The sequence below is a fragment of the Passer montanus genome, unplaced genomic scaffold, assembly GCF_014805655.1.
Source record: "Passer montanus isolate IOZ18808 unplaced genomic scaffold, ASM1480565v1 scaffold21, whole genome shotgun sequence".
Lineage (NCBI taxonomy): Eukaryota > Metazoa > Chordata > Aves > Passeriformes > Passeridae > Passer > Passer montanus.
This window is the reverse complement of record NW_024366703.1, coordinates 8308592-8323541: the sequence shown is the minus strand read 5'-3', so window position 1 is coordinate 8323541 and position 14950 is coordinate 8308592. Positions and strand designations below refer to the sequence as shown.

At 40.9% G+C, this 14950-nt stretch overlaps 1 protein-coding gene across 1 annotated transcript in view; it reads right to left on the bottom strand.

The window, feature by feature from the left end:
• Nucleotides 1-14950, bottom strand: part of SORCS3 (sortilin related VPS10 domain containing receptor 3) — a 263846-nt gene that overhangs the window by 176464 nt on the left and 72432 nt on the right. Inside the window, 1 exon segment of the mRNA XM_039709347.1 lies at nucleotides 4074-4141. Within this exon segment, the coding sequence (XP_039565281.1) occupies nucleotides 4074-4141 (68 nt within the window).

The window sequence follows — 14950 nt, the reverse complement described above, 5'->3', positions numbered from 1 at the left end:
AGGCTGAGACAACAGAATAACCTCTTTAGACACAGCAGCCGCAAGAGTAAAAAAAAAAGCTTGGGGATTTTTGACTGCTGCCATGGAGACAATTTCTTGGTTAATAAACAAGAATATATATATATATATATATAAATTTCTTCATCAGCATTCTAGCCTCTTAAACATAAATAGTCACAATTTTGGGTTAATACACGGGCCAGCATTATGTACAATCAGATAATTCAGCCAGGAAAACAGCCAGAGGAGGGGAACTCCAGGGGACCTATCTGAGGTGGGTAAAATGGTAGCAGGGACTAAGTGCTGACACATGCAAGTGCTTGCACTTTGGAAGAAAATCTAAACTGCTCCCCACTGCCCAATTAGCTGATGTGATGCAGTCATGGCTGTGGCATTGATCATAAATAGCTGCTTGCTCACTTGTGCCTCTCCTGTGTTCTGGATCACCCTGTTGTCTCTCTGTCTTCACCTGAGACTGAGAACTCCCTTGAGAGGGAAGCTGTCTTTTTAGCGACTGCAATCCAAATAAATAAAATAAATGAATACATTTCTGAGTACTAAAGCAGGCAACAATGGAAAACCTTTTATTCCAGTTATCTTAGAAGAAAGAAACTGCTCAATACACACTGGTTGAAACAGTTGAAAACATTTTAAATACTGCAATTATCAACTTTAAATACTTATCCAGAATGTTCGCACAACTCTATCTCAATACTGTACAGCTTAAACAATTCCTATGCATTTCCTGACACCTACTCTTTAAAGAGAGAGTTCATATTTCATACAGATCACTCCTGCATGCTTACAGTTCCTCATGGACAATGAAATTTGATGCAGGGATCCCGGCCTATAGAGAGTCTGGGAATTAGAGGTGCTCCAACAGCACTTCAAATCAAAACCACATAAGTTTACAGATTTAAAGGGAATTTTTTTTCCTTTTGTTGATGGAGAAAAGATGTTAGTGGGGTGACAAAATTCTACAGAAAGCATATGGCCATGTCTTAATTAATTTTTTTATTTAAAGTAGGCAGGACTCAACTACACAGATAATTCACAAGGCAATGAAACCTGATGAAAGGTTTGCATATCTAAAAGCTTAAATAATTTTTACTGTTATATTTGTGGACCTATGAAAAAGACATCTCTCTGGAAATTCATAAACAACTCACACCATCACAAAGAGTAAAGCAGCAATAAAGTAGCTTCCTTTCATAGGAGGAAAATTATCACCTCCACTCAACTCAGTGGGAAAAACAAAAATCTAAACCACAACTGACAGGTATCTCCTGTGACGAAGAAGAGATGTGGCATTCACAAGGAAGAGAAGGTGTGTGGGTAGTGTGTTTTTTCCTTGAAGCTGGCTGCTTCAAGGCTGGCTGCTTCAGTAGCAATAAAGACCTTTTTTGTGATTGTTTGAGCCCCAGAACCATGAATTTGGATATTAGAGCAATGTCTGTGTTCCTGCATTCAAATGCTGACTAGAATTTCCCCTGTCTAAGCTCATACCAGCCTGATACAGGAGCAGTTTTCAAATGTAACTTCTAATTCTCCTCTCTTCCTCTGCTGCTCTCACTCCATTTTTTAATTACATTCAGGATGTTTTCCTATTGATTTACTTGTTTTTGTATTTAGATGCAGGGATTAGAAATTCTTTTTATATGGCAATTCAGTTTCCCATTAAAAGAAGCCTCTCATGCTATAAACCCAGGGGGAACTGAGGAGGAGATTTTAATGCACGGAGCAGGTGGAGGCAAGATGGCATTTGGAGATTGCATTGCACTCTGCTCCATCTCAGCATCCTCTGCTGTGTAATTCATTGCTCTCTGCCACAAAAGCCACACTCCTCTCTTTTGAAGGCAACTGCATTTGCCAAGTGGTCAGGATGGATATCACACAGCACCACAGCTCAGACGGGCAGGGCTCCTGGCTTAGTTGTATTTCTAGAACACAGGAAAAAAAATAAACCCCTTGGAAATGTACAGATCATCTTTTGATACATAGTTGAAGTTGCATTCAGTTTGTGATCCGTCTGGGGGCTCAAAGAGTCTATAAAAAGTAACTAAAGAAAGCAAACTTCTTGCCAGGAGGCTTATATTCATTCTGCAAAGACAAATCCTCCTTTTAAAATTTTCAGAGTCTCAAAAACGAAAAGAAAATATTGAAAAACACCAATTTAAATAATGAAAAGATTCAGAGATCTGAATGTGCAAATAGAACAGGAAATCCCAAGAAAAGGAGTATTTCTCTGGCTTATTTCTTACACTTAGTATCTATTTGCATTTCTACAATGTCCTTTGCAGAGGAACTCATAGATGCTTTCCAAGATTCCACACTCCCCTGTCAAGTAAAACATGGCTTATTCCTGAATATTCCAAGCAGAAAATAAGGTTTAGAGCCCAGGAGATCTACCTACTAGCACTTACCCTGAGCTTTCCTCACAGACCTAGGAAAAGAACATGAGAAGTTCTAACTTCTCAACCTCTCTGAATCTCCAGGCCCCTTCACTGGCCCCTATTTCACTGGAGACCAGCTGCAGAAGTGTTCCAGAACACGCTCACACAAAGCAGTGAGTTTTCCCAGCTGACCAAATGCTAGATGCTTTCAATTGTATTGATGATTAATTACATTTCTATCACTTTGAGAAGCCTCCAAAAGGGGTGCTGCTATTACCTTTCTGCAGAGCTCAGGTGATGCTGCGAGCTCAGGATTAAGACAAGGTTCGCCGGTTTGTTACATTATTTATGCAGGGCAGATTGGCAATTACTTTTAAAGTACAATCACTGTGGCATTTGTACTTGCTATGTAAAGAGGCAAAAGTTTTTTTAAGGTATTAATACCTTGAAAAGTACCAGGGTAAGTGGAAATTACTGTTCTCTCTTATTAGCTGCATGGTTATTTATACTTTTGCAGATTACCATGGTGCAGTGCAATTAGGCTTCTTAAGTACTGTTCAAATTGAGAAGTTTCAAGAGCTCTACTGAACAATTAACCCTTAAATACATTTACAGAAATAAACCTTCAGCAAATGGCCAAAGCCTACTTCAAACATGGGCTTTTAAATCACTTGTGAAGAAAGAAGTACAAGAGACCATCTGCCAGGAAGGGCTCACACCCAAGCAATGGCTACAGTGCACTGACCATTCCACCAACTACACTTTAAGCAGGTTTCACAATAGCTATAATACACCAGGTAAATCTAAAACAAAGCACTTAGTCTCACCAGCCCATAGCTGCCTCTTTTTTTCTTTTTTTTTTTTTATTTTAATGTACCTAGGGTAAAAAAACACCTGATAGCAATTCTGTTAAAGGCATACCACTCCACAGGCAGGATGAAACAATTTGGTGATTTCCAACATGAAGAAACTGACCTGTTTATAGGGCTGAGTTTGGGGACTGAGGGGATTTTAGGTTATTTCTTTATTTTAAATGCAGACATACACTTCCAAACACACCCTCTGTCTAGAAGCATGTTTCCCCAGGGCAGGACAGTCCATTTCCCATGCTAGACTAGGAATATGGCAGCTGTGTGACCCCATCCAAGTACATTCACAGTGGAGAAGACACTGTGGGATCTCCAGTCCTTCAGCAGCTACTCTCCTTACAGCCCAACACAGAGTCATTACCAAGATGTCAATCTTAGCTCACAAGGGTGAGGAACAAGGCTGGAATCAGCTAAGATTGTATCATGCACTGTGTTTAATTCCTTCTTGGACACAGTTCTAGCAAGTGTGTACCCATCTCTAGAGCCTGTTCTCATTGCCAGCCTCACAGTAGAGAGAGGAAGGCAGTGACTTGTTTAAGGACACTCAAAGGTGAGAAGGAAACCAAGCTCCTCTGCGTGTCAGGGAAGTGCCATTACATGATGAAACCCTCCTGTCTGCAGACCCCACTTCATTAAGCAATGTGTCCTAATCTTGCATCCCTTTTCCAAAGAGCAGCTCCATTTGTCTCAGATTCTTTCCCAGCTCCTCCTGTGATGAACTCAGACACTCCCCCCTGCCCACAGCCCGGGTCAGCCCCCAGACGCAGTGCAGCCCTCCACACCAGGTGCTGTGATTCCACGTTCCACGTACCTCCACAGTGAGCTCTCCGTAACACTCCCCAGGTTGAAGTCGTAGAGCTTTGTCAGAATGAGAATCACCTAGAGAGGGGAAAGGGAGGGAGTGAGAGAGAAAGGGAAAAGAGGAGAAAAAAAAAAGGTTGGTGTTAGATTTTGTAACAATACACAGGGCATCTGAAACCACCTAATGGAGAGCTGAGCATTTATTCATTAACGTTGCAGTATTATAGGATAAAGTAGGTTTAAAAAATAAAATGGGAAATCATTAGCTTAGTGAATTGTATAACCAGTAACATTTACTTTAATCCCAAAATGTTTTGCATTTGAAATAAAACATGCCACCAGGAATTAATCAGACTTTGTGAGCTGACCTCTCTGCAACTATGATTATTCAAATTCAGGGATGGAATCAAATGCACCCTTGTTAATTCAATAGTTCAATCCAAAATTACTTTTCTTTTGTCAATTTCTTTTGTCTCTCAACATTCTATCATTAATTATTCGGTCTCCACAGAAAGAACTGACAAGTTTTTTTATGTAGATCCCCATCCACCAAAACAGTCCATCTTGCCTAGAGTCAGCTTTGTTTTCTCCATCTGCTGTCACTGGCTCCACAGCATGGGAATTCCCACATGCCATCACCTTCCCACAGGGGTAAGAGGAACATGTAGTGTGACATTCTGCTTATGCACTGAGCAAGACAGACCTTCAGTCAGATCTTTAGTGCTCAAGGACAGTTAGAGGCCCCAGGACTCCCTGACTTTCTGGAGAAAACACCCCTGAGTCATGCCCCTGCAAAACTGAGGTTGGGGGAGAGCGAGTTAAGCAGTACACTGGGGGCCACAGAGGAATATACTTTGCCTCTGATCTACGTAGTGCTGTGACCTCAGATTTCACAGGTCCAAGGACAGTTAGAGGCCCCAGGACTCCCTGACTTCTGGAGAAAACACTCCTAAGTCATGCCCCTGCAAAACTGAGGATGGGAGAGAGGAAGTTAAGCATTACATGGGGGGCCACAGAGGAATATACTTTCCCTCTGATCTACCTGGAGCTGTGACCTCAGATATCCCAGGTAAATGTAATCCTCCTAGCTACAAGCTATACTGCCCAATGTCCTTCTCTCCAGAAAGGCAGTTATGCATTCTGATAGCATGGGAGCCTCTGTGCAAGCTCCCAGGCTCACGTGGAATGAGGGAATAGAGGGAAAGTAAGAGCATTTGAGAATCTGCTCCTTGCCTTTTTAGCATAACTAATGTCATACAGCTCATTCCCTTGGATTCTACAGGACCAGCCTCAAGGAAGAGCTCCAGGGCACCTCTTCATTTTTGTTTTGCATCATTTTAACATTTCAGCATCATTTCCTCCTTGCAGGATTCAAGCACAGGCCAGTTTCCCTCACATCTGCTCCAGCTGTGAGAGAGAGCAAAGTTTAAAGCTTTGCAGAAAAATGCCAAAGGATTAATCAATATCACAGCTGCTGCAGCACTCGTTTACTGTCAGCATAATACCAGGAAAAAAACCTGTTCAAATTGTAAGGGACCTTGGTACGTGACTATGCAGTCAGTGCCCATCTTAATGACTTTAGAATAGATCCTCCAAGCATCCCTCCCTCTCCTGCATTCACTTTAACCATCCCCTATTGCATTTTTTCCCTTTATTTCCCCATGCAGAGACCTTTAGGAAGAAGATAATAGCCAAGCTGCTTTCAGCAGGGTGTGAAAAGAAACCTGCCAGGCAGATTTGAGTCAGCATATGCAAGTCCATGTCAGCTGAAACCAATGCTGTGCTATGAGGAAATAAGGCTAACATCTTTTTAATGCAGTCTAAACCCTGCACACACCTTCCCACACAAAGGGGGAAGAGCCAGCTGCAAGCTGCAGCAACCAAGGTTTGTATGGTTTGTGTGCCTCCACCACTTACACCCAGCAGGGCAGCCTTCTCCCAGCTAAAACCCAATGAGAATGACATTTTTAGGTTGTTCCCTATAATTCTACAGGCACTAAGCCAGAATTCCTCTCAAGACTCTCTAGGAAGTCATGCACTATAGCACAAGCCCTGCCCTGCCTGAAATTGCACCTCTCGTACTGCTCACAGCTGTGATGAGGTTGCACAAAGTTTGAGTTTCAAAGTCTAAGCACACTGAAGGCAGCTGAGTTCAGTAGATCGGGATTAATTCCTAAATATTATAAATAAAATCTGTGTCTTGGTCAAATTTCAACATATTCTACCTTACTTCTACCCTAAATTGCAATTACAACTAAAGGCAGCATCCATACTCTCCCAGCTCTTTGTGTGTCTCTCCCCAGATCTCCTATGCCCTACATTTTTGAAGACGTCAGTTATCTATTACCACCCTGAAAATCCCAGGATAACAACAGCTTTACAGAAGTGAGCTGAATGCTACTCAGCTTCTGGGTATAAATTCTTAGTAAAAGCATGTTGTTTAGTATGACTTTTCTGGATTTTTGCCCAGGATGACTGACTAACATAGATCTCTACTTGATGATGCACAGAAAGCACAAGCATCCCTTGAGCAGTGTCTTACACACAGTCCCAGGAAATAGCAGGAATTTTCTGAGGCAGTGGTAACACCTACAGCAACCTGTCCCTAAAATCTCTCACCACAGGAGCCCAGAACAGGCAATATTCCCACACCACTAACCCAGGCAGCTTCCACTCTGCTCCCACTTGCTTTTGAGAAAAAACACCCCAGATTCAATAAACACAACTCCTACAATGGCTTGGGAATCTGAAAACCAGAGAGGATCTGAGAGTCTGAACACACAACCTTCCCAAGAAAAGCTGCAAAAGCACTTTCCCCCTACACACTGCCACAGAGGAAACTCAGGGAACACCATGGGGTTGAGACACAGACAAGAGCCTGAGAGGCAGGGCTGGATCCCGAGCTGTTTCACGGGCTGTGTTGGACACAGCTCTGCAGAGGAAACATCAAACCCTTCCAAGAGGATATTCTGAGGCACCATCAGGCTGCCCCAGCTGTGCTAAGAAGAAACATGAGGCAGGGGCAGATGTGGGAAAGTACCAGATTTTCTGACATCGTGTTGTTTGAATGCTTTAGTTGAAAAAGGATAGAACAAAATAGAGGGAAAATTGGACACATGTTCCAAAACTGAATTCTGACAGGAAAAAGAAAAATTAAAAAGGGAAAAATCCTCCTTGACTCAGGCTGAGACATTTGATTCCAATTCCTGCTTTGTAGTTGAAGAAGCTCAGCTTGTTTTTGTGAACACTAACAAATTACATTTTTTTCCATGCCAGTGTAATTTTGCATGAAAATTTTGATGGTTTTCATTTTAAAAGCTGAATTCTACTGAAAACTGGAGATTTTACAATTAAGGCACTATTTCAAAACAAAAACATTTTCTTCCCCTGAACTGAGAGAAACCTGGAATTGCCACCCCATAGAAAATGCCTGCTCTGCAACATAAATTAAAACATTTTGCTCTGGGGAAAAGAAATACAAAATTATTAAGTTCCAAGCAATTTAGAAACAGCAAAAACTTACACTTAGGCATTATTTAATCAAAACAAAGAAAACACCTTTATAGTGCCAAATCAAACTGTTTCTATTCATCAAACCAATCTTTCCAAAATTAATTCCAAGTCAGCTCAATGTTAAACTGCATTTTGCTATAGGATCATATTTCTTACTTCAGGAAATAGAGCTCAGATATGAAATTTCCTCATCTCCCGCAGGCTAGGCTCCACACACTGCACTGTGCTTCCTAGGACACCCGAGGGCAGGTCTCCCTTGGGACACAGCAGCTCAGCTGGTTGAGAATTTTAAAAAAAGGGTCTGCAGGACAGAGTGTGGAAATAGGGAGGCTGAATTACAGCTCCCTTAAGGCAATACAATCCCTCCAGAAAATGCAATTTCAAGCAGAGCTTACATGAAATTTAATGACCTGAATAATTTAACAAATTGTTTTGGTTTTGTAGACAGAAATGGGAATGGAAAAAGGATAATCAGAAAAAAATATATTTTCTTTGGAAATAAGTGATGTTCCAGTTCTACAAGAATTTTCTTATGTGCTTTATTTTTTACACATGCATCTTCACATTGCATATAGGTTGGAGTTGTTTTAACTGTCTACTAAATTCCCTGCTTTAAGGCTTATATAAATTTCATACAATTTCTTCATTCAAAGCTAATTCTGTCAAAAGCCACCCATACCAGCCTAATTTTCCCCAAACACACACTCAAAACACGGGGAAAGGACCATTTACATGTTCAATCTATATTTGTGCTTAAGTGAGTGGTAGGCTGACCCCAAGCAGGGACTAAGCACCAACCCAGGCACTGACTGTCCCACCCCAGGTTGATGGAGGACAAAACCAGAAAAGCAAAAGGGAAAAAAACTTGTAATTCCTGACAAAGACATTGCCATTAGTCACGGAAAGGGAAGAAACTATAAATAAACAAACAAGTGATATAAGGGCAGTCATTGACTGTCCTCCCCAGCAGACCAATGCAAAATCAGTCTTAGAACACAGTCACTCTTGCTGAGGATGATGTTGTATGGAACACAACACCTCTCTGACTTCCTCCTTGGGTGGGCAGAGTGAGAAACAGAAAACCTGACACTGTGAAGCTCTGTTGAGCTACACCTAAAACACTGATGTGCCATCAGCACTGCTTTATCCTAGAATTCAAAACACAGCATGGCATAGGCTGCTCTGAGGAAAATTATTCCAGTACAAGTGTTTTCCTAGGTCAATGTAGCATGATTCCCAAAAACAATCACTACATAATCCTGGTCTCATCAAAATCTCTTCACACAAATACAGCCTCAAAAATATACATGTGCATGTGAGTGATCACATTATGCAACATCACCATCCTCATTTCCACTGGAGGTCTGAGTGCAGTTGCCAATACCCAAGAGTGCCATCTCCAGTTGTGAGAAGCATATAGAACTATTACAAAGCTCCCAGGAGAGAAATTTAAATTCCACAGGTGCTAACAGACTCTGCAAGCATCACCACTATGAAACAAGGCAAGTAATGGCATCTTTGTTTTACTGATGAGGAGGCAAAGAGAGGTTAAGTGAAATTTTAAGTGTTTCTCTACATGGGAACACTCAGAAAGAAGAATTTAAATCAACTTTTAAGAGTTTGGTTCAATCCACTTTGCAAATACATATGAAAAATCAAAGACTAATCTGAAAAAGAGTCCATTGAGGAATTCAGCATAGCTGAAAGAATCCAATTCAGCACATTTTGATAATTTAAGGTAAGAGGCATCATCTGGAATATAAAACACCAATCTGAGTTCACCCAGACTAAGAGAATTATTAACTAAAAAGGAACACATACACCTTAAATATCAATCTCCCCTTCTTTCCCCAGTCTGGTGAGCACAGCTGAAGAAAACTTATCTCCAGATAACAGGAATTCATGAATAGCACATCTTAAGACACAATAAAAAAACCAGAAGAGGTACTGACAACAAACACAGGCCAAATCCTGCCCCTGGAAATCAGAGTAGCACTTGTGTAAGAGTAAAGCTTTGCCAGCTTGCAGCAAAGGACTTTTCCTTTCTTTTTTTCTTTTTTTTTTTTTTTTTTTTAGTCTCTGGAGAGACGTCTGTGGGTGGCTTCAGGCAGTGCCGACAAAAGAGCCCTCTGAAATTGAAAGAGACAAATCCCAAGATCACACACAGAAGCAAAACATGTTCCAGTGAACTTGTGACCTCCAAACAGCTGAGACTGTCAAATTTGTCCTCAAAACAAGAACCAGTAACTAAAAGGAGGATATTCGCCTTTAATCCTCCTTTGCCTGTGTTGCTTATCACTCTCCAGTGGGAAAACTGCCACAGCAGGCTCCTTCTGTCCCCTGCCCTCCTCCCTTTCAATATAAATCAGGCACCACAATGGGCTGGAGCCAGAGCAGAAGTCTTCCCACTGGCACAGCTGGAGACAGATCACATTATCTTCACAAAAGCACCTTCCAGATGTAAGCAGCAGTTTGAAATTCCCATTTACAGGACTTGCACTGATTGAACAGAATCTGAGGGTGCAAAAAGAAAAAAAAAAAACAAAAAACCAAACCCAGAACTAAAAGCACTACAGTGCCTTGCAGAAATAGCCAGATCTGGAAAGCCCAACTCTCTCCTCCTGTGCCTTTATGAGCAAAAGCAGGGCAAGAATTTTGTGTGCTGGTTCTCTTGGATACCTTGGCAATTCAAGGGCAAGCCCAGTCTGTCAAAGAAACAGCACCCATCAGCATCAACCCTGAGAGACACTTCTTCCAGAGTCATGGATTTACCTTACTGGTCCCTCACAAATCTAGAAAGTGGTTTTAATCGAATCTGACAGGGTCTTTCATGCTTTAGGCATTTTTGTGCAGGGAGTGTAATTTAGGATATTTTCAGAGGTGCTTTGCACATACAAATCCTTGCCATGGCAGTGAATGCAGCTGAATAACCCCACCAGCAAGGCAATGACTAATGACTCCAGGACTCAGAAAAGGAATTGGACTATAATGTTTTACAACAACGTGGGAAAAGAAGTCTGATTTTCCTCCTCCCAAGGCAGATATTCCAATTATCAACCAAAGGGAGGGTATTCACAGCCACTAGCTGTATAGTGGCTGCAAGTCAGCCACAAGGCTCCTTAGTCTCCACTACACATTAAAAATTGGACAATATCCCTCATGCAACATTTTTTCCAAGAAAGTAAGAAATAAAATTGGTAAATCCTGCCTCAGTTTCAGCAAGCATATCTCCTGCATACCCACATGCTTACTTTTAGTGCATGCACACACACACAAATTACAATTGTGCAAAACCTCCTTAATAAAGAAATAAATGAGACGCCTACAGCAGTCCTTAAAGAGCAGCTGGATCATGTCCCAGAGGCTGCAGGAGAGTGCACACACTCGTGTGCATCTGTGTCTATGTCTGTGTAATATAAAAGCAATTATCAGTCACACAGAATTAGGAGAGTGTGTCTGGAAAAGGTGTGGTAATTAGGAATAAACACACTGGAAGGGAAGGTGGACACACCAACACTATCAGCAGCTTGTGAGTAGCATTAGTCAGAGAAGTCAGAGATAGAAAACACTCCCCAGATTATCTGATCCACCCCCCTGACAAGGCACAGTTTTGCCCTACAGAATTTTTCCCAGCTTTTCAGGATGGTTTTTCTGCACATAAATACACATTCCCACCAGAAAAGACATCTAGATAGCTTAAAATAACAGAAGCCTGAGTTTTATCTCTGTGTAACTCAGTTTAACATAAACACAATCTCTCCTGTCAGGTAGTGATATGATTTACAGGTCCCCTATCATACCTTATAAGAGGTGATAGCAAAGAACTCATTATTTATTTCTATTGATTCAGCAACCCACACTAGATCATATATCCCAGTTCTTCCCCCTTGCTAAGAAGCCCCCCTCTAAAGCCTTGGAAACTTTAATTTTATCTTTTTCCCCTTCTCTGTCTTCCTTTTAAAGCTGCTGTGTGCACACCTCCAAGTTCAAGAAGAAAATGAAAAAAGGCCCCAGATACTTTGCTGGCTCAGTTCTTATTCCAATTATCTCCTGATACCATCTGCGAAGCAGCAGATTTTGTAAAGCAATTTATCTCTGTGGAGTCACTCACATTTCTGCTGAAGGGCCATTTAAAGCTTCTGACATGGGAAGACCTGAAAAGAAGGAATGACTTGAACTCCAAGTATGGGTACACTACCTTCACAGGACAGTTCCCAATTTAATTTTTTTTTTTAATTGAATAAAAAAATAAAAAAAGGTAAGAGAGCATAGCCCTTTGAGATCCTATCAACTGCCAGGACAGGAAAGGGTTTTTCTTGAAGGCAAGAATGTCTGGTTCTGTAAAAGAAGCTAAACTATGTAGGAAATTTTGTGTCTGGGCCATTTCTGAAAGGGAGAGGGGAAAAAAAATTCCCATAAAGGCGATTTTTCAAGAGAATTCGGGCTGCTTAAAGCTGTTCTATTTTGGACTCCAGGTTCTACTCAGGAGCTCTCACTCCTCTCACATATATACCCTCTCACCTCTCCCCTGCATATGTACATATACAAATATTAGTGATCTTCTTCAGATTCCAATTAGCAGCTCAAACAGTTGTTATTGATCAGTGCATGGGCAAGATATTCTCTCTCTCCCCAGGGACAGACGATGGAGTAGATATCCTGTTAAAGTCCATTCCAGCCTCATGCCTACAAAGGCTTACTTCATGTGAAAATGCCTCACTGCTAGCAGAGGAGATCCAGTCCAAAGGCTGGAGTTTTAGAGATGTTACCATGGAAGAAAACTAATTATCTGTTGGGAGATAAACCCTCACATCTGTTTTTAGTGGCCAGTTGAAGACCTTCCACTCCTGGATCCCTATCAACTGCAAATCCAAGCACCTTAGACTTTGGCTGATCCTTCCTCACAACAGCCCAGGGAAATAAGGATTATTGCTGTTTGCCAAATGTCAAGTGTAGCACAGAGGGAAAAAGGGAAAAATGCACAAATCATTCAAGTTACGGTTCTGCAGTTATCAACATCCAATAATCAGATTTTCCACCACACATGAGAACCCACTTTAAACAACATCATTGTACAAATTCATTATGTAATCACAATGTGTTAAATCTGCATACACAGAGTACTTATAATTAAAGAGTAGGGAAGGTGAAATATGAGAATCATCACAGGAAGAACAAGATCAAAGTAAAAGTGATCATTTAGATTATAAGAGTAAGTATCACAGGCAACTTGGGTCAGTCAGGCTGAGTGGGACACACAGAATAGCAAAGTGCCTAAGGTAAGAGACAAGCACAAGTCAGGGCTCTTGACAGACAAAAGGTCAGAAGCAAGAGTTTGAGTGCTAAATAGCCAATTAACATATTTTTACATTATTATAGATTTAAAAAAAATTAAATTATCTGATTATCTTATATATTAAGGTAATAAAAACGTGGTCTGCCAATTAACTTCACTCTCCTGACCTTGAACTTCTGTTTATGCAGTTCTCATCTGCAGATGACAAAACCTACTTTAAAACTTAGTGGCTCAACTATTACAAGGTCAGACTCTGCCCTAGAAGCTCCTTTTCCTACTCCTACTCTTTTGCAATAATCTTTACTCATTATGTTAATCACCTTTATTGTTTTTATTTTTATTCTCATTTGTCATGTGCACACATTTCATCATCATTTAAAACGGCTGAGCTACTTATACCTTAAGTAGCTTTTTACTACTATTGTTTGTCTTGCATCATTAAATAGTAAAGCAAAATTATTTTCATCTGTGAATTTTCATATGTTGCTGTGAAAACACTCTGTCTGGGCAATTTCCTTTCTTTGCTCCTGTGCAGAGCAGCTCTTGCTCATGCCAAGCACCTATGGAGCTGGGATGTTATCTCCCTTAGAGGGCCTAACCAAGCAGACTTACATGAAATCTCTCTCACTAGGTATTTCCAGAATGTGAGCTAGGAATGATTCCTCTGTGTATATCCATTACAGTGAGCTAGATATAACATCTTCCTCTGTCTCAGTACTAAAACCTTTAATATAGTCCCCCTAACCCTGCTCTCAAAAAATTTTCCTGTGAAAGACTGGCACCAGCTCATGGTGGGGTGGGAGAAAATGAAGGAGTCTTTGAGGATGCACAATATAATTGCAATTTTTAGTGGCAGTCCAATAGCTCAAGGTTGGGGGCGGGGTGGGGAGGGCAACGTGTTTAAGAAAAAATCTATTCATCTGGTTTTGACCTTAGTAAGACAGAAAATTATTTTTTCCCACTTTAGAAATACCTTGTGCTAATGCCTACATGGGGAGATGTGGAACAGCACAGCTGAAGCTGTCAAAGGCAATTTTTCTTACAGACTTAAGTGTTCTGTTACTTATAAAAATAAAATAAAAGAAGCTGAGAAAAATAGAGGAACTTCAATTCCAATCTCCTTTAATGTTACATTATGGTTGAGAATTTCAAGCTGAAAATGTAGGAAACTCAGAAGTTCAGACTCTACATTATGTACATGGATTTTATAAGAGAAAAGAGGCAAATCACCTTCGTATAAATCCAAAGCTCTATCAACTTTTGGAATCCTTTTACAGTTGGTTGGGGCCCAGGGACAGTTGGTCCGACACCTACTGGCTCAGTTCTGCAGTCCTCACTTCAAAAGAAAACCTTCAGAAGATTTGACATTGTGAGATCTATCTCCTTTCCTTACTTAGGGATCTAAAAATTATTTCTATGGACCTGAAAGAGTCTTACCCTCCAGGAGACATAGAAATTGAAGCACATTCTTCATATCAACCTACTGTCTTATAAGAATTTCTTCTAAGAAGCACAGTTATAACAACTGAGACTGCTGACTGACATTTAAACTGGGACTTGTGATCAACATTTGGGTGCTTAACTCTAAGAGAAAGATCCTTTTTACTCATGGATGACAAAGGAAGCTCAGTGCTTTGCTCTTCTAGCACCTACATTACTATCAGAAGGATATCTAGGACCCAAAATCTGGAGGTAGAAAAGGGGGAAGAGACAGAGTCTCATGTTCTCTGAAAATCCTTTGCAGCTCTGCAGGGTCTCCAGATGACCTTCAGGGAATTTCACATCCATGGACTACAGGGTTATCTTGCACCTTGCATTGAGATATCAAAACCACCCATCACTGCAGAAGGGCTCTAAAGAGCATCAGCAGTCCCACTGACTATTCCTGCATTGGAATGTTTTATGTGGTGTGCCAGAAATTTCTCAAAGCTTGCAAAAATCATTCTGCCCCTTGAGGAACATAAGAGGGAATGGCTGTGCAGTACAACAAAGTAAGAATGCAAATTGGCTAAACAAGATCTGTAAAGGCTACTCTGCAAGGTCTGTGAGAGTTTTCTTCTCCTCTTTGCTGTGGCAAG